Source organism: Hipposideros armiger, unplaced genomic scaffold, assembly GCF_001890085.2.
Source record: "Hipposideros armiger isolate ML-2016 unplaced genomic scaffold, ASM189008v1 scaffold_155, whole genome shotgun sequence".
Lineage (NCBI taxonomy): Eukaryota > Metazoa > Chordata > Mammalia > Chiroptera > Hipposideridae > Hipposideros > Hipposideros armiger.
In genome coordinates, this window is record NW_017731505.1 from 2,626,233 (window position 1) to 2,651,703 (window position 25,471).

At 45.2% G+C, this 25,471-nt stretch overlaps 1 protein-coding gene across 2 annotated transcripts in view; it reads right to left on the reverse strand.

Moving 5' to 3' along the window:
* CLCN4 (Cl-/H+ antiporter 4) overlaps positions 1–25,471 on the reverse strand; it is a 61,916-nt gene that overhangs the window by 18,395 nt on the left and 18,050 nt on the right. The window contains exons 3-10 of one of the 2 annotated variants that reach the window (XM_019651194.1): positions 20,221–20,375; positions 18,761–18,860; positions 13,763–13,950; positions 10,897–11,019; positions 4,460–4,666; positions 4,268–4,348; positions 2,739–3,284; positions 978–1,164 (exon numbers count right to left, since the gene is read on the reverse strand). In XM_019651194.1, coding sequence (XP_019506739.1) covers positions 978–1,164; positions 2,739–3,284; positions 4,268–4,348; positions 4,460–4,666; positions 10,897–11,019; positions 13,763–13,950; positions 18,761–18,860; positions 20,221–20,364 — 1,576 coding nt within the window. In that variant the 5' untranslated portion in view covers positions 20,365–20,375. Of the gene's footprint in view, positions 1–977; positions 1,165–2,738; positions 3,285–4,267; positions 4,349–4,459; positions 4,667–10,896; positions 11,020–13,762; positions 13,951–18,760; positions 18,861–20,220; positions 20,390–25,471 lie in introns of both variants that reach the window. The other variant, XM_019651193.1, reaches the window with a different exon arrangement.

Here is a 25,471-nt window from a genome sequence, read left to right on the forward strand (position 1 = left end):
CACACACACACAGACACACACACAGAGACACACAGACACACACTCACACACACACAGACACACACAGACACACACACACAGACACACACACACACACAGACACACACACACACAGACACACACACACAGACACACACACACACACAGAGTTGACGGTCATTATTCGTGGTAGTTGTATTCTACAAAGTCGCCACAAACACTGAATTAGTGAATACTGAATCATTGCTTCTGGTCACATTTTTGTCAACCAATCAATACAAAACCTTACTTTATGTGTGTTTCTGTTTAAAGATACTTCACTTAATATATGTAGCTCATTCATTGAACTCAGGGCCAACAGCACATAACTCATGCCTGAAGGAAGCTTCTCCAACACACGTATTTTCCCCCTAAGACACATCCAAGCTTTCTCGCACTTAGAAATACCAGACAGCACTTACTTCAACACTACGCTTGGGGCATTTTAAACAGCAAAATCATTAACAAAAAGTGCAAAACACATGGCACTAAATAGACCACAAAAAGGACACTTATGTACAGTCTGAGAGCTGAACCAAGGAAGTGGACATTCACCTTGATCAACCTCAGCTGGGGACATAAGTGCATGTCAGACAACGCCAATTTCCCGCTGCTCTGCGCATGTCTGAAAATGACTGTGAAAGCCCCCTAAGTATTGAGTAAGGAGTTACAAATAAATTGTAACAAGTAGACAAATTCCCATAGATGGAATCCATGAATAATGAGGATCGACTGCATATCACGAGCAAGATGTAAGCCTTGGTGTGTTACGCCACTGAGATTTAGGCATTCACATGTTACAGCAATGCAACCTCGCCTACCGAGAATACAAGTGCTGGTGTCTTCCTCCTTGCCAGTCCTCCAAACCTGATCAGCCTATGTGGTTGGTCTGTCTCACCTTTCCTTGTGCCCCACCCCCATCATGCCCTACCTCCACCTCACCCCACCTGTGGCTGTACCTAGGCAGGCCGCGGCTCCCACCATTGCATAAAGTCCTGGGGTAACACAGTCTGCTCCAGGCCTGCACCAGTTCCTGAAGATGATCCAGTCATGGTGATGGTAGGCCAGCTGCTCCACGCCGATCCCCACCATCCTGCCGGCCATTGCTCCCACAGCCATGCTAGGGATGAAGAGGCCGGATGGGATCTCCAGGGAGCACACAGGGAAAAGAAGCATGAGGAAAGGAGTCCAGTTTCCCGCTTCCCCACGCCCACTAAACACGACCCCCCTCAACAAGCTTGCATTTTGCTTCAGTCTTCAAGGAAGGCGCAACACTTCAAAATAGGTCAGCTGGGGAAAGGAGGGACCAATGATTTCACATACTTAGTCAGTCTATCTACTGGGACTTGGAGGGGAGGCAATTTTACACTTTCATTTCCTCACTTTCAAAAGCAGGACTGGTTTGCATGCTGTGGATTAGAGAATGATAAGCCACAATGCAAATAACATTCAAAGTGAGCATCTGTCACTTGAGATACTCGCCACTTTCTTGCTCCCCTTGAGTGTCATTCAGATTAGCTTTCAAAATTAAATGTCAAACCACAGCATGAAAATGAAAAAGAAGGGCCTGCAACTGTGCACAGGTAAAATAAAGAAGCTGAAAGCATCAGTGCAGCTGTCCTGGATCGTCCAAAAAGCTTCTCCCGGGCTCACTGCCCTCTTGACTATACAGTGGCCAAACACCTGCTAGAGAGAGATGGGGAGCAGTTCCCTCTTCCTCATAAAGTACACATTCTGAAAAGGATTCTGAATATTTTTGAGCCAGGTTAGAGGCAGCAAATAAATAGACTACGTAAACTAACATATCTTGGTAAGGGCGTGTTTTATATTTTGCTGTGTGAAAATACATTTTAATCTATCTAACGATTACACACGTGCAGCAGAACACACCTGACACTTTGCGTTCATGGAGGTTGCACATGACCACGATCCTGAGTGGGAGCTGCATTTATGCCCACCCCACACTGTCATCAATCTCAGGATGGAAGTGTATCTTTAACCAAATTCCAGGTAAGTTTTGATCCTTCAGTGGGATTTCTCCAGTCTGGGCCAGTCCTGAGGAAATCGTTCCTTTCTGAGCTACCCCTTAGCCCACAGCCATCTAATCCCCTGTAACTTCCAAGTCCACTTCTCCCAGCAGGCCCTAAAAGATACTCCTAGTGTCTTCCTCAGACACAACACTAAATCTTTTTGCTAGATGATGGATCAGAGACAGTCAGCTGTTTAAGGAAGATCACCCAGCCTTGTTCTTAAGGCAAAAATTCAGGTGTGCGTTTGACCACTACACACTCAAGTGGAAACGCTACACAGTTTCTTAAACTTTTTAAAAAGGAAACAAATCGTAACACCACCACACAGAAAGCAATAGTCATGGACCACGACGGGGGCTCTGGAGGTTTCTCCATGTTCTGCTTCTCGTCCTGGTTACACAAGCGTGTGTGTTTTGTGATAGTTCACCACGCTGTAAACGGCTCTATATGAATGATGTAATCTGAGCCTTAGCTCCTTCACTTCTAAATGGGATTAAAACCTCTCAGAGGCTTGCTGTTTATCAAAAGCATTGTTTCTTGTTGATGAAAAACAATGTCAAGTGCCCGGCCCAAGCCAACATTCAATAAAGGTCAATTCCCCTTTCCTCCCATCACAATTTTATTTTGGCAAGTAAGGTGCTATCCCCAGGACATGGGTGGCCCCCCACATCTTCCTTCCCCTTCACTTACCTTCATGCCAAAGGTAAATATGGTAATGACGATTTTGAAGATGAGTGCCAGGGCCAGCTGCCACATGGCCGTGTACACCCCAAACCCAGCCGGCCGATCAGGGATGTCATCCACAGGCCGGGTCATGTTGGGGTCGTTTATGTAGTCACAGAGCTGGGAGGACTCAAGGGCCCCGCAGTCATTGAACAGCTCGGAAATGAGCTCGCTCGTGCTCCGGCGTGTGTAGGGATTGGGGTAGGCAATGATAGCAGTGATGGCAGTCACCACGATGACCTCCAGCACCGGGTACTTCCCCAGCTTGGTGGTTTTGCGCCTCCTGCACCAGGCGATGTTGCAGCGGATGAAGAGGGTCCCCCACAAGCCCCCAAAGACCCCCAGCAGGATGAAGGGAAAGAGCTCAGCCATGTACCAGGGCGTGTGATATTCCACGTAAAAGAGAACGAGGCGGCTGTTTCCAAAAGGATTGATGGATCGCAGCGTGAAAGCCGCTACCAAGGCCGCAAAAAAGGACCTCCACAAGGTCTTCAAGGGAAAGTAGTAACTGACCTGGGACGAACAAGGAGAAAATCAGAGACTGGCGGAAGAACGGGCTGCCCAGAGCTCCAGCCCCACTGATCAGCCAGCACCACTAGCGCCTGGTGTGAAAATCACACTCAACCCAAAGATGGGTGCTACTCACTTCCTCAATCTAGGTTTAATTATGATCCAAATGCACCAGCAAAGATATTTAAAGGACTCTGTGTCCAAAAGCAGAATAGTGCGTTTGAGCTATTTGTTTAAGAGAAATGAAAATACTTAATCATAATTCTGTTTATGGCACAAATACCAGCCTATAAGCAAATAAACCTCTTCTGATTTTGATTCTACAGACAACAGAATAGATTATGGATTGGAAAACCCTGTCCCAGCAAATGTATCCATATGGCACATGAGTTAAGAATGATTTTATATTTCTTAAATGGTTGGAGGCAAAAAAATATTTTGTGACATGTGAAATATTCAAAAGAAGAACACCCCTTTGTGACACATGAAAATTACATAAAATTCAAACTCAAGCATTCCTAAGGGAAGTTTTCTTGGAACACAGTCATGCCCAAACACGTGAGCGTTTTCTGGGGCGGCTTTCCCGCTACAACGGCAGAGCTGAGTAGTTGCGTTAGAGACCGGAAGACCCTCAAAGCCTAAAATATTCACTATCTGGCCCTTTCCAGAAAACTTCTGCCAACCCTTGGAATAGATCCATTTGGGTTGCCCAAATCAAAAATGCTTAACTAAGTTGGTTATGACAAAGAAAGTGGACTGCAAATCTTCCCCAAAAATCACAGTGGCGATTTTTAAAACAATACTTGAAAACAGGTATTTAGTGGTGCAAATGTGGCTCCTTAGTGACCTGCAGGAACCTTGTCCAGTACTCCTTTGAGTCTAGTCGGCAAAGGGCTGGAGATGGAGGCCTACCGCTGTGCTAACCATCCACATATTCCTCAGCCCTCAAAACCCCGCATTCCCTCGACCCCTCCCCCCATTCTCACCTCTTCTAGACTGAAAAGCACACCCCCGATAGGAGCGCCAAAGGCAACGGAGACACCAGCAGCCGCTGCAGCTGACAGCACCTGCGACGCAAAGAGTTCTGTGTAAGTCCCAAGGCCTTTCATGAAAGCAAGTGTTTGCTGGTGAGACTGGAAGGGGACACCTTCCAGAAAATGGAAGCTGAGCCTGCTCACCTCGCGTCTCTTGCCTTCATTCTTGCTGTACTTGGAGAAGAGGCTGCTGAAGAAGTTGCCGCAGCAACAAGCCACGTGCACCAGTGGCCCCTCTTTCCCAAGGCTCAGGCCCGAGGATACTACCAGCACCAGGGTGACAGTCTTGATGAGCAGGGTCCACTTGCCCAAGTAGCCCCTGATGATAAAGCCGCTCAGAATGGTCTTTATCTGCAACAGGATGGAGAACAAGTGGATGGAGCAAGCTGCTTCAAAGCCACAGCTGGGAAACAACTAGTTCCTCTCAGAGGCATTTTTCAAGCTTAGATTCACTACATCATATGGAAGAGAGGCTACTTTCGTTTTTGGTTTAGCTATAATTTTATGTTAACAGAATTTATGTTAACATATAATTTTATATTATATTAATGGAAACCTGAAACAATTCAATGCATAGAAAATCTTAAGAATTCCTGGAGTAATAAGATCATAATGAGGACTGAATAATTATCGGGGTCTCATTTTATTTATGGCATTTTATCTTGTTCACATTATCCTCTGTTGTGTTGAAAAGAGACAAGTATCTATTGATTTTAACTGCTAATGTTTGACTATTGAAACATGTCCAAGATAAAGAAAGCTGGCTAGCTATGTGACAAAGCACACAGAACAAAATGTCAATTGAACTTTAGGTGAGGTCTGCAAACTATGGCCCGTGGGCCAACTCCAGCACACTGCCTAATTTTTATGACCCACTAAGGGTGCTTTCAACATTTTACATTTTAAAGAATTTTATTGAGGAATTGGGAGAAGGGGAACAGACAAGTTGTTGTCGTTTTGTTCTTCAGTCTAGTTGTGGAGGACGTTGCTTCACTGGCCCAAGTTGGCACCATCATTGCACTCTTCCCGGGCGAGGCAGATTGGTTGCCGGCTTCTGGACGGCCGCTCACTGCGGCTGCTGGCCGCTCACGCTGGCTGCTGGCTACACACGGTAGCCCATGGCAACCCACTGCCACAGGGGCTGCAGCCTGCGCCCCGTCGCCAGCGACCCACGGCAGCCCAGCTCCAGGTTGAGCTGTTGTTCAGTATCTTAGCTGTAGAGGGCAGTGTCACTGGCCCTCATATGTGGGATCCAAACCGGGGCCCTCTGGCGTCCCAAGCCAGCTCTTAACCAATGCGCCACTCGGCCGGCCCTCAACATTTTTAAATGTAATATATAAACAATACTACTAGTCTTTTAGTGAGAATAGCTGCTCGATTTTGCCTCTTGGTTCACAAAGCCTAAAACATTGTCTGCCCTTTTCCAGAAAAGTCTGCCAACCCCTGCTGCAGGCCATGGCTATATGGGTGTTTACTGTCCAGTTCTTTCAACTTTTCAGTATGTTTCAAATATTCTCAAAACGATGTTGGAAAAAGAAGATGGTCAACATTCTACTAACATACGTCTGGGGGATGTAAAGAGGTTTGAGGCCATGATGACCCCTTCCTACCGCCAAACCCTGCCCATTTGTATTGAAAAGGACGTTAGGGCCGGCCGAGTGGCGCAATGGTTAAGAGCTGGCTTGGGACGCCAGAGGGCCCCGGTTCGGATCCCATATATGAGGGCCAGTGACACTGCCCTCCACAGCTAAGATACTGAACAACAGCTCAACCTGGAACTGGGCTGCCGTGAGTCGCCGGCGACGGCGTAGGCTGCAGCCCCTGTGGCAGTGGGTTGCCATGGGCTACCGTGTGTAGCCAGCAGCCAGCGTGAGCGGCCATCCAGAAGCCGGCGACTGATCTGCCTCGCCCGGGAAGAGCGCAATGATGGTGCCAACTTGGGCCAGTGAAGCAACGTCCTCCACAACTAGACTGAAGAACAAAACGACAGCAACTTGTCTGTTTCCCTTCTCCCAATTCCCCAGCACTGTTCCCATCCCCCAAATTCCCCAATTAAAAAAAAATCTTTAAAAAAAAAAGGACGTTAATTACAGGTAGTCATCTTGCTCCACTTTCAGACCTGCCAAATTTTGTAAAGCCAAATAATGGCTTTCTTCCTAAAAGTACATGTGAGTTTGCCTAACACTTATAATTCAACTGGGTGCCAATCTCAGCGATAAACTTCATATATTGGAGTCCTCTTCCCCCAAACAGTATTCTTGGGGTAGAGGATCATCAGTGGGTAGATAACCTTTCCCACAAGGGGCTGAAATGGAGTGAATGTTTACTGTTCAGCAACTTACAAGCCTGTAATCATAGATTAATTAGACACCTAGGGAATCAGCCAATGAAATACTGGGTTGTCGGAAAAGTCATGACGTATTTTTTCTATGTTTTTCATTGCAAAAATGCGTCATGGCTTTTCCAACAACCCAATACATCGTCAGTTTCTGTTTTCTCATTGTCTAATACATAATGGGACAATGTTAACTCTAGTCAGTGTCAGGACATTTATGTTACTTCAAAGTGCCTCCTATTTGGCATTGCTCTGCCAAAAAATCAGTTTCTCAAATAGCTATTACAGTCCTTCTCAACCTTGGCACTCACTGGGATCACCTAATTAGAACCCCCAGAGATGTGGTCTGAGGTGCATCCTGGGCCTGGGGATTCTAAAATGCAGCACAGGTAGAGAACCACTGCTCCATTCATGCAAAGAGTAGTAGAGGTATTCCTAATTTCTCAATACTTAAGGGACAGTCTGTAAACACTCTTCAGCATTATGTCGTCTTTGGCAATTTGGGGAGGGTCATGAAGTGAACTAATCCTCGAAATTTTAAAGGGGTGTAAATGGGCCATTTTCATCTCAGAATTATTGATAGAGATCTTTCTTAATTCAAGGAGAAAGACCGAGAGCAAGCGAGTGCACAGACGTACATTTCCAAAGAACGCCATGAGCTCCTTTCTATAGAATATGAGTAAGGGCTCTGGCTATGCAACCGGATGATGTTTCTTGAACTGGCCTTTAAACTAATGGCAGACAGACTGGTGGTGGTTAAACTGGTCTTTAACAGTGGTAGTTGGCCTACTTGAACATGTGCTCTGAGGATCTCAGATCCCTTTGTTTAGGGGATGTTTTATTATGCCTGCCACAATCCTGCCCTTTTGTGTTGCCTTGAATAAAATTATCCATAATTTTTTGTCAGTTAGTTAATGTAGATTTGGGCCCTAGGGTACAGTTTAAGAGTGTAGTACCATTCAGAAAATGACAAGCATCTAAATTACCTGAGTCTATGCCAGCCATGACATGTGGCAAATTGAACAATGTAATAGGCGTTTTGTAATTCTCTAAAATGATTTTATAAAATTGTCATGATCAAATTAGGGTCTAAAGAAAGCAAATCCAATCCCGGGGGATGCCAAAATCCAATCGCTTGCTCTAATTTGAATTAATAGAGATGGGAACCAAGCAGGGCTTTAATGAGCTGTATTACAGCGGTTTTGTGACTTGGTGGGGTTAACTTTAAAACCTTTCTGGTAAACAAATAGCTGTGAGAGTGTTCATATTTTATAATGTAGCATCAACTCAGAGGACCTTCTCAGAGGACATGATTTCTTGTATAGTCAATAGTAGTTGTACTAATGAAGCAAAAAGAAGGAGCAAGAGGGGCGTCCATGCGCAGTCCTCCCTAAATTCCCAAGTCCAAGAACGAGTGTTCCCATTGCAGTGTGCTTTAGAGAGCTTATACAAGAGCATTTCCTACACAGAAAAAAAGTTTCTTGAACTTTGCATTTTGAAAACGTTTCCAAAGGAATGTTCGTTCTAAGTAATCAAAATGTGTCAGAGGCGAGTGCTAGGGAGGGTGAGCAATTTTTAAAATGTGCAAAAAAAAAAAGTGCAGTGCATTCGAAGTTTGTTCTGAGATCGCACGTCATATGACAGCTTCGAGCAAATCACCTCAAATGATGGTAGGTCTGTTTCCTAAATAGCTCAGTCCGTATCTTTGCTAAAATGAAGGAGAATTTGAGTGAAGTCAGTTTATGTAGTTAGTTGGGTTTTAACTGGGAGGAGGCTCTTTGTAGCCATGAATGATTTATTCATGTTTACCTTTTCCTCCAAGCAGTGGGGTAGGTACCGCACCCTTAGCTTAGTGCTTTCAAAGGCTATGATAATAGTAGTGAAAATTTTGCTACTACTGAGTCATAATAACCAAATCTTAATTATAAAACCTCCACTGGGTTCCTGATACTTTACAAGATTATTGTGAACTCTTTTATAAATAGAGAAATGGATCTGTTACATATTAGATATAGTTAGAAGCATATTAATAAAACAAGCACCCATGTACCCACTGCCAAGTTTAAGATAGAAGCGAGGGTACCTTTGAAAGCCGGCTGTCTGCTTCCTCAGTAGAACCTCCCTCCTCCCCCAACCCAATCAGTCCTTGCCTTTCTTTATGGCCTTGGCACATATGTGTGTCACTAAACAGTATGCTACTGCATTCTGGCTGTTTATGGACTTTATGTAAATAGAATCATACTTTATATAGTTTTCTGCAACCTATTTTTTCATATTGCTTTATTTTTATATTGTTTTTTCAAGTTTCACCCCATCAGTGTGTTCCCTGCACTTTTGTCATGCAGGAAGCTTAATGCTCAAGTCAGTCGTTTAGTCCCTTTGAGTTCAGCTCTCACAAAGAAAGATGTCTGCTTCAGATGAAGGCAAAGTCCAGGCAGCCCCTCCCACACAGAGCTGATGTGCAGGCTCCCTGACTGCCCACAAGATCACAAGCTGAGCTGGCATCTCTGGTTCTTGGGAGGGGGAGGCAGGATTGCCCACCACACCTTCCACTGCTGCTTTGAATTTTCCACCAATTCCCTTTGGCCATCTCCTTATTTTGACAAGGCGGCTTGAGTCAAAAAAAAAACACACCTACTGTTGGCAGTGGGGTCATAAGCTGAGATGCCAACGACAATCTGTTCTTTTGAATGTCTAGGGTGCTTTCGGTCTTAGACATCAAATAAAATGCCGTCAGTTCTGCCATAATGCTTGTTTTGAAAACACGAATTTGTTCCAATGTGATTCATGCATTAGGGAAGAACTTGAGCGGAACGCAAATTTCGCATCTGTTTATGCACAATTTCATCTGGGAGAAACACGGGGTGAACGCAGAAAACTGCACCAGCTGAACCCAGCCAGGCGACGATACACAAAACGCACACAGGTGCATGCCTCAAACATCCACCAGTTCACATGTGCGCTAGGGAGTATGTATATATTTCTTAACCAATTAACTACGTAAAACTGTGCTACTGTTTTCATTAGGCTCCTATCCTTTTTATACGTGTCACCAACAAAGTTTTTGAATGTTGTGCCCCTAACCCCACTTACCCCACAAGCTCTATGGTTTGTTTGTACGATTTTGCACGGCCCTGTGATTTTTAGGAATGAGCGTTGCATTACGGCAGAACTGGCTGCATTGAGGAATTAGGGTTGTATTGGAGCTTGTTTTGGGGGGTCCTGCAGCAACATGTTAATGGGAACAATCAAAAAGTGAGCATGACATAGTAAGTCTTTTTTTCCTCTTTCCTGGAATAAGACATGGCAAGCTTTTCTTTCCGTAGTCTTTTAATTACGCCAGCCCTTTCCATGAACCATCTGGACCAGTAGCCATGTTGGCGAGCACCACATAATCAGTCACATTTTGAAACTCACCATCTCCACTGCCTATGGGCATTGCTGAAGCATCAACCTGAAGGAGAACTGAACTGCACTGATTAGAGTGACAATATAAGAACTTTTAAAATGATTTCTGGCTAAAATGTTTATGCTCTGGGTTTGGAGGAATCCACTCAATTAGCACTCTTCTACCCAGTAGATCTTCCTAGGTTTGAAGTTTGGTCTCAGACATTCCTCTTGATCAATGAGGTCACCTCCCTCCTACTTTGGTTACATGAAAGTGCTGAAAAATATTTATAAGACTCTAAACTCACAGGGGTCCATTCTCAGTGCAGGCACTGAATGTGGGGTTGAGATTTTTAAAGGTTGCTACCACCTTGTCACCAGAAAAGCAAATCGTGGCAAGGGGGTTTGCTCATCAGTAAACTTTCTGAGCACAAACCTCCACTGTTGTCCAGTTCCACATTACATCACAGATATACTTACAAGTTATTAAAGTGCCACATCTATATGAGTGATTAATAGATTCTGCTTCCACAGGCTTTAGCGTTTGTGCTTGGTTTCAAAGACAAGAATTTAATCATCTAATTTAAGCAAGAAAGCATAAATCCTGAATGTAGAGCTTAAATCCTGGCTTCAACTCCCAGCTTACCAGCTGAGTGACCTAGGGCAAGTTACTTAACCTCTATGTGCTTCAGTTCCTCAACTAACAAATGAAGAACAATAATAGTGATGTCATAGGCTCACTGTAGGGGCTAAAGGAGTTCACAGATGTCAAAGGCTTAGAACTGTGCTTGGCATTAGGTGCTACATAAGGATCTGACCTTCTCATTATTGGCACAGAACAAATTCGGCCCCCACTCACCTCTGGTATACCAGAGCCACAGGCATAGGGTGCAAATACGCGCACCAGGGAGACGGCCAAAAACGCAAACAGCAAGGCCCACAGGATGTACATTAGGTAATTCAGAATGTAAGCACTGGCACCCTGAAAAACAGACACAAAACAAGAAAGAACCCATCAGCCTCAGCACACCTGAGCCCCCCTGCCCTTCGCCCCTCTGCTGTGAGAAAGCAGTGGTGACCATATTGGGCAGCTTCTGTCCCGTCCTGCATCAACACAAAGGCCAGTGTTGGTTTTATCAGCTGTTGTTATTGCTATAGTCAACACCCACAAACACAGCACCGGGGCTTCCCCACAAGCTGTATACACACATAGCTTCTAACAGGTGAAATCTCAGCGGCCATGGAAACCGGGACCAAGGCTCGGTTTTAATCACCACTTGTGCTAGAGTTAATGAAAGGTGTGACGCAGACAACTCTGTCTTAAAGCCCCGGGAAGATTTGCTTTGTCGTGTCTGCGGTGGATCGGCCCCTCTTTGCTTTCACTAAGGCCACCGCCATGCCGCAGCAAGCAGCCGCCATGCCGATGAGTAAGTGTCAGACTATAGTCTAGAATACTGCTACTCGGTGTGCTCCCAGGATCGGCAGTGTCAGCGTCGCCTGGACACGTTAGAAATGCAGAGTCTTAGGCCCTGCTCGATCAGACATTCTGGAGGTGAGTCCTGGCAATGCGTGTTTCAACAAGCTCTCCAGAGGACTAGGATGCATGCTAACATCTGTGAGGCACTTGTAGAGGGGGGAAACTTGATCATCTCCTCAGACTAATTCACTGAACCATTTCTTCCAGATTATCTGGTGTGTAGACAAGGATTTCTGACCCAAACACACAGTCTGGGCTCTTTGACGCGGAGGACCTGGTCTGCTGGGTGGAGCCCACATTTCTCCAGGCTTCAGCTTCTTGCCACCATCTGGACTACTCAAGTGAGGGGGAAAGAAAGCGAGGTCACCTACAAGTCAGGCCACGGCCACAGCCACATGTGTGCCTATTAAATACAAAAACACGTTCCAGGAGACTGCTCTGGCCTTTACAATCACATATATTCACACCCTATGTGGTGAGAAATCGGACTGAGGAACACATTTCACACACTTAAAATTGTACTTTTTTGAGACTAAAAATAACTTCTCACTCTTGCTAACAGTAATTCTTTGAATCAAAGTATAAATCTTAGAAATGACTGACAAGATGGACGGCCATGTTTTTCAAAAAAAACATATTGCAAGTAGGAGAAAAGAAATGAAATATGGCACTCAGCCAATTTTGCCTGCCCACTCCCATCAACTGGAGAGAATTTATTTTTGAAGTAATGGAGAGCACCGACAATGTATGAGATTTCAAGATCCCTGTCTACTTCTGAGACTTGCAGGAATTAATTTTCAATTCCACCCAGAAAGAGGTTTAGCAAAATGGCCAAGTACATTCCAAATGTCTTCAGCTGTGGTAACTCCATAGGGCAAAAAAAAAACAAAAACAGTGGGGGCAGGAGATGAAGAAATAGATTATATCTATCTTCCAAGGATACTTCTAGCTTGAATGGTCTTCACATTACCCTTAATGTGAATCTTGGCAACCTAGCTCCCCCTCACCTGGGTTTCTGATCTGTCAATGACCCACAGTCATTGTGGTAACCACTGAATTGGGTTAGAAGTTAACCCTTGTCCCAAACTAAGATTTTTATCCAGATCTGAAGTTTTAAGTGCCGCGAAGGCAACTGCCAGGTCAGTGGGTCACCACTACACCCTCTTTGCCTGGGACAGTCCCACCCCAGAGGCCCACAAACCTCCTCTGCAATGTGCTCATAATATGCACCACTTTATACCTGCTAGGATGGCTAGAATCAAAAACAGATAAAAACAAGTGCTGATGAGGATGTGGCCGAATTGGACCCCTCGTACACTGCTGGCGGGACTGTAAAATGGTGCACTCACTTTGACAAATAGTGTGGTGGTTCCTCGAAAGGTTAAACATAGCGTTACAATATGACCCAGTCATTCCCCTACTAGGTATATTCCCCAAGAAAGTTTTCTCCACACAAAAACTTACACACAAATGTTCAAAATAAAACCATTCATAACAGTGCAAAATAGAAGCAACATATGTTCATCAACTGATGGACAAATAAAAAGTAGTTTATCCATATAATGGAATAGTATTCAGCCATGAAAAGGAATGGAGTACCGCTTTATGCTATAACATGATGAACCTGACAAACATGATGCTAAGTGAGAGAGGTCAGACACAAAAGTCCACATGTTGTATGAAGTGTCCAGAATCGGCAAATCCAGAGAGACAGAAAGGAGAATAGTGGCTGCCAGGGGCTGGCAGATTGGGGACAACGGGGAGTGACAGCTAATCAGTATAAGGTTTCTTCCAGGGTGATGACCATGATCTAAAATTAGATGATGGCAATAGCTGGAAAACTCTGTGAATAATCTAAAAGCCATTAAATCATGCACTGTAACTGTATACAAACCATATGGAATGTGAACTATATCTGACTAAAGCTCTTTTTTTCCAAAAAAGAGAACATCTTTTATCCTTAATTAGAAGGTATAAAAATCAACCCTATTTCTTCAGCATGATCAACAAACCTCTCTCGGTAAGAAAAGTAAAGCCAAACGTAAGACTTTTAAAATATATACATGTATTTTGCACATGAAGCAGTGAGGAAGGGTTTTCCAACTGAAGTTTGAACATGAGAGCTGGCAGAAGCCAAGTCGTAGTAGCTGAGGCCATGGACACTTATCAGGACACGCACTTGAAGGGGAGACCACAGACATTCACAAAACACCTAGGGGCGGCCCAGAGTGCCTGCCCAGAAACCCACCTCTGACTGATTCACCAGGAGCTCCGACCATTTCTGCCACCGGGGACACTTGTCCCTGTCCTCAAAAGTGGTCTCGTTGGAAGTCCAGCAGCACTGCTCGTGGCTGTACCAGAAGGCAGACAGGCACACCCCCTCCTTCAGGTCGGTCATCCAGTCGACGGCGAGATCGATGACCCCAGCCAAGGTGCCTGGGAGAAACAGCAAGAGCCACTTAGAGGGACCGCCCTGTGTCGCAGTGACAATGCCCAGCACGCAGCCAGCGCAGGAACACGTCCGCCAGGAAGGCCACACACTGGCGATGAACCTGCTGTGATCTGCCACACATACGGGAAGTTTCCTTCAGCAATCGTGACGTCCCCTGGGCATCTGTGGTGAGGCCGAGGCAGTGCCCGGCCCAATGAGGCAGATCCAAAGGGCAATCACATGTGGTACTCGGGGGCTGAAATCAGGCAGGGGACACGCAGATCTTAATTCATGACAAGCCACTGGGGCCACACAGCTTACAGAATTCATCCCTCCAAATTTCAGAAATAGGATACACACACCTTATAAGTGATATAACCCCTCGGTGGCTTCTGGGGCAGGAAGCTGGGGTCACACACATTCATATTTCTCTGGGAACCAAGACAATTCAGACAAAATGGAGGCACAATGACTAGAACAGCCTCATCATTTAAGTAAGGCTTAGCCACCAAAAGGGAACCAAAGTTGGAAAGTCTCACCTATTAGAACCTTCTGGACTTTTGTATTATGAATAAGGGATTGTGGGTCTATATAAGTAAACAACTGCTTTAAAGGCTGATAGAATTGGGATAAAATAGAGTGTTCAGTGGGCCCCAGAGGGCTACCTTGGGTCTCTTTCTAGAATAAGCCATTCTTCCAGTCTTTTCCCAAAACAGGGAATACTTTCAGACTACTACATTTTTCAAACGTCTACTGAATCCTATCATAATATCTCTCCCCACCTGTATCAATACCAGAGGCACCCACATACCTGCATCAGGGGCTCCTCCCACCTGGCTACTCCGGCAGCATCACAGCTGCCCACTGTTCTGGGCAGAATGCCCGAGTCCGCAACAGGTCGCAGACTCGAACTGCTGGCCCCTCGTATTTCTCTCCATCACTTAGCCCCACATCCGGCCCACTCCATGTTCCTAGAACCCAACGGGCTCTCCTCTCTGCACCAACTCAGGCAACAGTGTCTTCTCCTACCACCACCCTGGCAATCTCCTACTTATCTTCCAGGTTCTGGCATTTACATCACCTCCTTAAGGAAGCCTTCCCTGGTTTCCTAAGTCTGAGCTAGTACTTCCCAGACATTCAGCCATCGCCATGCCTATCACAGAATTGTATACTTTAACTGGGTGAATTATACAGTATGTGAATTATAGCACAATACAGTTGCTACATACATACACACACACATACATACAGTGGCTGAGGGAAATGAGGCTCAGAGAGGGGTGAGTGTACTTTTAGGAAAGGTGGTCAGGGAACGCAAGTGAAAAATGACATTTGAACAAAGCACTAAAGAAGATGAGGAAAAAGTCCTGCAGATATCCAGGGGCGAGACCCAATGATCACCCCAAATTCCTTTATCATTCACAATCACATTATCCCGCACCCAGTCTTCCTGTCTCACTGCTTCTGACAGTGCTGGCCTTCTCAGCTTGATTCTGTGGAGCAACGGCGACATCTGGTGGCGGCTCCTGAAAAATGCTTCGTTAGTGACTTCTGATAAACCTTTCGTTGCGTGGAGCAACAGCGACATCTAGTGGTGAATTCTGAAAAATGCTTCATTACTGGTTCCTGCTAAATCTTTCGTTCCGTGGAGCAACAGTGACATCTAGTGGTGGTTCCTGATAAGTGCACTGAAGAAGAGACCCTTCTTGGAACTCCCCATCTCAGGAGTCAAAATACAATGTCCGGGGTGCCACTGAGGAGATCACAGGCCAGGCAGTCGGACATCCGAGTGCTCTCCACCAGCTGGGGAACAGGAAAGTGAGCGGGGCACAGCTTGCTGGCTCTCCCTTCAAGGTACATCAGATCAAAAGAACACTTTAGCCACCTTCATTGTTAGTGTCATTGCATTCTTGCTTTCCTCCTATGTTCGTTTGCTGATGGATACAGAGGACCACCATTCTCCAGTGGCTCTCCCCTGGCTGCAAAGTAGAATCACTGGTGAAGGGAGGCTGGGAGGAAGTGGAAGTGTTCTTTACTCAATGCTAAGGCATCATCTCCAAATATACTATTTAACTGAAGCCTGGACAGCAGTATTTTTTTTAATTCCCCAGGAGATTCTTCCTAAAAGAACTGACGAAAATCAGGTTGCTAGTGAAGCCAACCGGTCAATATCAGGTTTGTTACAGATAGCCCAATCAGGGTCTTAGACTAGTCAATAAATCTACACTGTGCTAATATTTACTCCGGTAAGATGCTAGAACATCTATTCCAGATTTCATTTCCCCTATTTATTTCTCCTTCCTATGAGCCAAGAATAATGATACAGTGTATGGTTTTATAAATCTATTCTGAATAAAGACATCAAAATTCACAGCAAACTCCCACCCTGCCCACCTTCAAGAGTCTTCACAGAAACAAATTAGTGGCATGACTCCATGTATCCATGAAATCCAATTCCCTTCCAACATTGCAGCTATTATATACTGGGAATGCCACTGGGAGAGGAAGGATGGAATGGTAGAAATGGATGGCCAGCTGTTGAGACTACATGGGAAGTGTTCCCCCTTAGGCACTCCCTGGCAACCAAGCCCCTCCTACAACTGTGTATGGGATAAATTAAAGAGCACCCGGAAATCGAAATCCTTTGTAGCCACAAAATTATATTGGGTTGTCGGAAAAGTCATGACATATTTTGTCTATGTTTTTCAAAGGTCATTTACTTATATAAAGAACAGATCAATCATTGATATAGTGCCCGTTTTGTTCGATAACCTTTTGCCATCTTTCAGTGAGCTTCATAATTCCTTGTTCATAGAAGGACCTGTCTTTATTTGTGAAAAACTGAACAAGGTGCTGATTTAGTCTCATCTGAATTGAACGTTATACCACACAAGGAGTTTTGAAGACAGTGAAACAAGTGGAAGTCTGATGGCGCAGGGTCAGGTGAGTATGGTGGGTGTGGCAACACATCCCATCCAAGCTCCAATCATTTTTGATGGGTGAACTTGTGTGTGGTCTCGCGTTGTCATGATGGAACGCAACTCCTTTACAATTAACAAGCTCTGGATGTTTCTGGATGATGGATTCGTTCAAACTGTCCAATTGCCGACAGTACACATTCAAATTGATTGTTTGGTTTCTTGGTGGGAGCTCGAAAAACACTACACCATTAAAATCCCACCACACTGAGAGCACAACCTTCCTCTGATGAATGTCTGCTTTCGATGTCATTTGAGGGGAATCATCACGTCGGGACCAAGACCGTTTGCGCACCACATTGTTGTAAATAATCCACTTCCCATCACCAGTTATCAGTCACTTCAAAAAAGGATCATTTTCCTCACATTTAATGAGCATATTACAGATGTTTATACGCACCATCAAATGAACTTCTTTGAGTTCATGCAGAACCCAAATATCGAGCTTGCTTACATATCCCAGCTTCTTCAGGTGGTCGTGAATGCTTGAATGATGGATGTTCAGTGTTGGTGCAATCTCTTGTGTCCTGTAACGTGGGTTTGACTCAATCAATGCCTTTATTTTGTCATCATCAACCTCAGTGGGCCTCCCTGACCGAGTAGCGTCGTTGAGATCAACATCACCAGCACGGAATTTCGTGAACCACCGTTGGCACTGACGTGCTTGTAGAGCACTGTCACCGTAAACTTAATATGCAACTTTTCACAAGCTTGACGCGCGTTCTTCCATTTATGGAAGTAAAACAGTAAAATATGGCAAAAATGCACAATTTGGTCTTCCATCTTCAACTTGTTGTAAAATCTCCAAAACTCAACAAATCGCTCAATTTGTTTTTAGAATGAAGCTAGAACTATCAACTATCAAATGATATAGCAATAACATAGATGCGAATGACTCTAGTACTTCTAAAAATGAACTGGTGCCATCTGCTGCAAACATGCGTCATGAGTTTTCCGAAGACCCAATATCTATGCCACATGAGTGTTGTCTATCTTAGAGCATTTGCTGTATTCCACCTGTATTATAGTCATTCTCTTATCAATCCTATAACCATAATTACTATCTTATTATAGGTAGGGGATTTTTATTAAGGGAATCTCTTTAGCATGCTCAAATTCTTTACTCTTAGACATTAACCTTCACAGCCTCCTAAAAGGAAGTAAGTTTCAGGAAATGGTTTCCATGCAGAGTTGGTGCATTTGGTATTAAAATGCCAGTGTTCTCATCCATTCCCTCTGGAAACATATACTGCTCAAAAGCATGGTGCTGAGATCATAAAAATGAAGGACACAGCGTCCCTGAGGACGCCCACCCCGATGGGCTGGAGGTATCTCCCCTGGGCCGACCTCAGCTCCTGTGGGGTCTCACATTACTTTGAGTGTCTTAGGATGTTTGCAATTCATTCCAGGGCCTGCCAGTATTACTAAAGGCCACTCTCATATGGTGTTTTATTATTAGAGATGAAAATTTCCCCAGACTTTCTTGCCTTCTACATCACCAAGTAGGACAGAATGTAAAATGTGCACTTTCGATCAAATCCAGTATGACAACAGACCTTTGTACTGTGTGGAAAGGGCCCAGACGCTCTACAATTACAGCTCTCCAGGGACCGGACTTGGGCCCACGCCTTGAGATCTTGCCTTGTTGATGACAGATTTTATGTTAAATGTAAGGTCATGTATTTTGCTTTTAGATGTTTCAAGTACCGAATCCCTTGCATAAGGTAAAAGAGAAACACTCCATTTTCAGAACACCATCCCAAACGGCTGGCGCTCTGGGTTTCGGCACTTCCGGCTTGGCCGCATGAGTGCGAGCGCTGCACGCCTGTCCACATACCTGCCAGCAGGCCGATGAGCAACATCACTACCCATCCCGACCAGGCATCCAGCAGGCCCTTGATGAACTCCCATATGGACTCCTTGCTTTTGCTGGTTATCTAGAAACAAGAAGACACCGTCGTTGATCTGGACACATTTTCCAATCTGTGCTCCCTTCCCCAAAACTCTTTCTCAGGAAATGGGGTGCTTGAGAAGACAAATGTAACTAAGCAACTGAATTCCCACTTACATTTTTCTTTCCGTTACTTACCACATGATAAAATGGGCTTTCCAGTTCAAAAACTTCACTTAATTAAACTCATTAAGCGTGATTTGATCTTTGATTATTCAAGAGCCATTTGGAACAGAGACATTGATTCAGTGTCACCATGTTAAATAAGAATTAGTATTTTAACTACACCATAAGGCCTATTCACAAAAGAACCTCCTTGACAAAGACTTCATTTCCTTCTTTTGTTTTCAAAGTTAAATGTTAACAGCAAGAGCTTTGAATTCACTAGCACGGCTCACCCTTACCAGGCAGATGGATAGTCTAAACGCATTGGAAGAGCATCCCTTTGCCTCCCTGTGTTAACAGGATTCTGCTGCTGTGGCACCTAAGGGCCCATAAAGAATGCGCACATGGAGGAGCGTGGCTCTGTTCCAATAAAACTTCACTAACACAGCCAGGTGCCGAGCTGGATGCAGCCTGAGGGCCACAGTTCAACAACCTCCAGGGTGAAGGCTGCCCCATCGCCCATGTTCCTCCATGTTGGAGCCAAGAAACTGGGTCATCTTGACTCCACCTCACTCCCCACACAACTCTCTTCCTCCTTTCCTTGCCAACTTGCGGGAAATGACATGGCACTCTCGATATCACTCCAGCCTGCTCTGAAGCTGCACTCCCTGAGGTTGATGACAGCCCCCACACTGTTGGCTCCCGTCTGGTGAGTCGTCAGGCTGGCAGCCCCGCCCTCGCCACTCTGTCCTCCTTTCACTCGTGCAGACTCTTTGCTGGTGCACCTCCCTCATTTCTACCTCCTTCTTCCAAGTGTCCGTCACAGGTTGCCCATCTACCTGCCCATCTACCTCCCACTGTACCTGCTATTGGGTCATCGGAAAAGTCATGACGCAGTTTTTCTGTTTTTCATTGCAAAAATGCATCATGACTTTTCCGACAACCCAATAAATCTTGGCATTGCCAAGGGTCCTGACTGCCTCCTTACTTCTCCCTCTACAGACGCAGGCCACCTTGGCCTCTCCTAAAGCTCTATGTGACACAGCCTCCCACCCAAAGCACCAGGTATTACAATTACCTGCCCATATTCCTGCCTCCCCCGCTAGCCCTTCTCTTCCTCAGAACCTAGCCCAGTACATGACCCATGAACCTAAGCCCGAGCTCAGTAACTGTCCAATGAAAGCCTGGCCTAGCCATTTGAAGGGATCCCCTTCAACGTGTCTTTGATGAACACCACCTACCTTTCTGTGTCTGTCAGTGTCCCGTGACTTTTCCCTTAGCCAGTCGATGGTGTGGAAGTCCTCATACGTCCCCACATCAGGGAACGGTTCATCTAGGAAATCCATCAGGTTTCCAGAGCCACTCATCGCTCCCTCATTGACCATGCTACTTACACCTGGGAGAGAAAACCTGTGGTCAAAAACATAAGCAGGACATCTGCACAGACCTGACAGAATAACCCATGTGCACTATTTTCTTACATAAGAATGATTTCAGCATAGGCATCTCTGCTATGATGAAATATTGGGTCGTCAGAAAAGTCACGATGTATTTTTTCTGTTTTTCGTTGCAAAAATGCGTCATGGCTTTTCCAACAACCCAATATATACATACATATACAGTCTGTCTTAGCATGGACTGCTACAACGAAAATTCCATAGACTGGGTGGCTTATAAGAAACAAATTCATTTCTCACAGCTCTGGAGGCTGGAAGTCCAAGATCAAGGCACTGGCAGATTCGGTGTCTGCTGAGGGCCTGCTTCCTGGTGGAGAAGGCAGTCTTCTTGCTGTCTCCTCAGGTGGTGGAAGGAATTTGAGAGCTCTCTAATCCTCCACGTGATGGTATTAGGAGGCGGGGCCTTTGGGAGGTGACAAGGTCATGAGGGTGGCCCTCAGGAATGGGATGAGTGCCCTTATAACAGAGACCCCAGAGAGCTCCCTCACCCCTTCCACCATGTCAGGACACAGCAAGAAGTCTGGGACTGACAAGAGAGTCCTCACCCAGCCATGCTGCCACCCTGACCTTGGACTTCTAGCCTCTAGAACTGTGAGAAATAACATCTGTTGTTTATAAGCCACCCAGTCTGTAATATTTTGTTATAGCAGCCTGAACAGATTAAGACAAGCAAAGAGCCATGCCAGGCTGGCGACATGCTGCCCTAGGCAAGGAGCTCTGGGCACAGGCTTTTTTCTTAAAATACACTCAGAAGGGCTCCCACTGCCAGGGCAGTAGCAAAGTTGGGGCTTTCTTCCTTTCCTGCCTAAGATAATTCCACTCCCACTATTCTGGCTCCCCTTGTCCCATCGTCCATGTTATATACCACCATCAGAGCCTGATTTACAAATCACATAGGAGCTAATTTGAGATGTAGAAAATGCTTTGCAGCAGGGCCGGTGCTCACGACCAGTTAGCAGAAAAAATAACACACTCTTACAAAGACAAGAGGTTGGAATAAGCACTAAATAAAAATTACTTTGGCAAGGAGCATGGAAATGTGAATTATAGGACGAGGACCACAAAAGTGCTGGGTGAAGAGGTGAAGGGTAGTTATAAAAATATTTGAGCATAGGCTTCTCTCATTGCTTTATGTATTTTTATATCTGGAGGACTCAACCATGACCTGATGAAACTGCATTTTAATCAAATTGAAAAGTCGCTATGGGCAAAGTGGGGTAATCACCTTACAAGCAATAAAGTGGCCGTAGTGATTGATTTATTGACCATCTGCACAACTCAGCTGCTTTAAAACTTTGAAAGTTTGAGGTTTGAGCCGTGCCAAGCTGAAAACTATACCTGTTGATGAGTACCCAGGGAAGAATCATGTTGCATAAGTAAGTAGCAACCAGCAATAAAGGGAAGGAGTAAAATTCGAAAGCAAAGGTTTCATTCTCATTTCTACAAAAACAAGATGGGAATAGCCTCATATTGTATGTGGTAAAGAAAACCTATGTTGGGAAAAATGAGATGACAGGCTGTTGACCCACGATGTGAAGCCCTCGTGAGAAAGACCCAGCCAGCAGATAGAAGACCTGCAGAGACTTGGACATTCCATTAAAAGAGTTCACATTACCTGAAATTGAACCAAATCTCTAGTCAGGCAATAACTGCAGGCAATAATGGTTGAAACAAAAGGTCACTCTGGAGAACAATTACATCTTTAAATGTCATGGTCGTAGCAATTAGACACATAATTGATAAAGGAAAGTAAACATCATCTACTCTGTAGATCTAATCAAGAGCTTCCCTGGGGGCCCAGAAGGAGGTGGTGTTGGTCACTTCTGAGGATGGGATTAAGAAAGACAGGAGGGCCAGGAGAAGTGCAAGAAGACATCCAGCTCAGAAAAACGGAAAGAGTTCTACTATCTGGGATCCATTTGGGAGAAGTGGATGGATAAGGAATGAGAATCCAGGCAAACACGGGTGCAAAAAGGAGTGAACTCCAAGGACTTGCTAACTGAGAAAGAAACTTAACCTGTGTAAGCTCAGTATGGTACAAAGAACAAACTGCATCCCCAATGGGTCATCTCAGCCGAGGCCATCCTAGATCATCTAGGCCCAGCTCAGCACAGACTCATGAGCGAGCCCAGCCAAGATCAGCCAAGTTTGGCCCCATCGATCACCCATCCCACCTGTGGACTGTGAGAAAAATAAATAGCTATTGTTTTTAAACCACTGGGTTTTTTGAAGGGGTGTTAAGTAGCAGCAACATAACATTAACAGATACGATGTACTTGTGCTCTGAGGGAGAGGAGATATGAAGACAGGTAAGCTAGCTGTGGCATTGCAGACCAACTCCAGGGGAGGAAGACTGGAGCAGCAATAGATGACAAAGCTGCAAACAGAGACGTGATGGAATTGAATTTCATACTGGAGGTACAGGGCCTGATGAAATAACATCTCTCCTCCACAACCATACGAGTATTTACCTACAAAGGGACTTTGGAAGGCACATGGGACACCTAGGTCTTTTATCCAATCCTTTAAGGTAAGAAAGTATCTGTAAGTTTGGTCTCCCAGCATTAAGACCCCAAGAGGCTAAGGTCAAAGTCTTCAACATGTGTCGACTGATAGTGTTTAGGATGTAGTTCATGACTTTGATGTTGAAAGCAACTCTGAGGGTTGGCTCACCCTCAGAACTGGGACCTGTACCATTTTAAGGAAAGCTGGACTTTGTATAGTTGGGTACTGGCAATAACAAAATGGTTTCTAGAAGATGAAAGAAAGCACAAAATCACCCAGATCAAGATGAAGAACAGGTTCTAAGTATAAGCAAGGCTTGACTGAATATAAAGGAACACCCCATCCCAAGCTTATAAGAGTCATCAGTGTGTCTGACCAAAAACATCAGGCAGAAACCCAGACCGTTGAGTGTAAGTTTCCGCCACCTTGAACAGCCTTCCTGTCCTGTCTGCAAAGCTCCTGTTCACCCTCCAGAATTGTGACCTGTTTCACCCTGTCCGTGGAATGTGCATTAACTTCCCCAGGGGGAGTGGGGGTTTCCTCCTTGGCAATCCAAAAGCATTAAAACATAAATCTATGCCTGGCATTTCAAAATATCTTTTCCTGAAAACGCCTCCAAGTGTTTACATTATTAGAAACTATTCTCTTTCTTTCAAATGAAATGCATCTATTCAAAGCGGAAAGGCCACTAAATGAGAAATTTGCCTGAATCCCGTCTGGCTGTGTGACCTCAGCTGGCCCTCGCTGACTCTCACCGCCCTCCTCTCAAAAACTCAAGTCCTGGGGCAGACTAGTTTCAGGTGCTTTCTGCCCTGAGCACATGCCAGACACTGACACTTAGAACTAGCCCCTTTTACCCTCTCAGGGACAAGCAAACATTTTTCAATTAATCAAAACTATTTGTCTCTGCCACAGATACTGGTTAAGCCTGTGGGACTTTCCAGAAATTTCAAACCTATCTTCACTGCTGGCTGTTTATATCAGTCATTACTGATATAAAGTCATTATTCATTTATAGAAGAAACAGTCTTCACCGTCAGTGAAATTAAAACTTTGAGATCATCTGTGTGATAATGTCACAACTTCAAAACCTATCATAATATCTATGACCACTATTGCCCTTAACACTTAGAAATGGGGACCAAAAAGTGTGACCCAGAAGCGATCTTTAAGTGTACACAGAAAGCAAGCTACAGGTAAGCAGTGCCAGCTGACAGTCCATGCTTGTCCATGGAAACACACATCAGTAGCTGCTACAAAGATTCCACCTTGGGCCGGCCGAGTGGCGCACTGGTTAAGAGCTGGCTTGGGATGCCAGAGGGCCCCGGTTCGGATCCCACATATGAGGGCCAGTGACACTGCCCTCTACAGCTAAGATGCTGAACAACAGCTCAACCTGGAGCTGGGCTGCCGTGGGTCGTCGGCGACAACGTAGGCTGCAGCCCCTGTGGCAGTGGGTTGCCATGGGCTACTGTGTGTAGCCAGCAGCCAGCGTGAGCAGTCAGCAGCCGCTGTGAGCGGCCATCCAGAAGCCGGCGACTGATCTGCCTCACCCGGGAAGAGCACAATGATGGTGCCAACTTGGGCCAGTGAAGCAACATCCTCCACAACTAGACTGAAGAACAAAACAACAGCAACTTGTCTGTTCCCCTTCTCCCAATTCCCCAATAAAAAATCTTAAAAAAAAATAGATTCCACCTTCTCTCCCATAAAAATACAAAAATCATAAGTGTATACCTCCATGAATTTTCGCAAAGGGAATTCGCCCACATACCCAGCACCCAGGTCAAGACACAGAACGTGGCCAGCCCCTAGAAGCCCCCTCATGGCCCTTCTTGAAGGTCACCGCTATCCTGATCCTCACACCACTGACTAATGTTGCCTGATTTTGAACTTTATATAAATGGAATATTTTGTTTCCAGCTTCTTTTGTTCTGCATTATTTTGTAAGATCTATCCGTGTTGTTGCGTGTAATTATCGTCGTTCATTCTCTTTGCTCTATAACAGCAAACTTTTTCTATTATGGACCAGACAGTAAATATTTGAAGATTTGTGGGCCACGCAGCCCGTCAGGACTACCCCACTCTCCCATTGTCACATAAAAGCAACCAGAGACGGGGCCAGCCAAGTGGCTCAGTTGGTTAAGATTGCGAGCTCTGAGCAACAGGGTCGCCAGTTCGATTCTCACATGGGCCAGTGAGCTGCACCCAAGCTGAGCTGCCAACAGGTGGCAGGATGGCTCAGCTGGTGAGAGTACGTGTTCCTAACAACAAGGTCACCGGTTCGACTACCACGTGGGATGGTGGGCTACACCCACCCACAACTAAGATTGAACACAGCACCTTAACCTGAGCAGCAGCAAGAGGCCAAATGGCGACCAGATTTGGAGCTGAGCAACTGTGCCCTCCACAACTAAGACTGAAGGACAACTTGGCTGTTCCCCTTCCCCAATTCCCCAATAAAATCTTAAAAAAGAAAAGCAGCCAGAGACAATACACAAATTAACGACTGGGGCTGTGTGTCAATAAA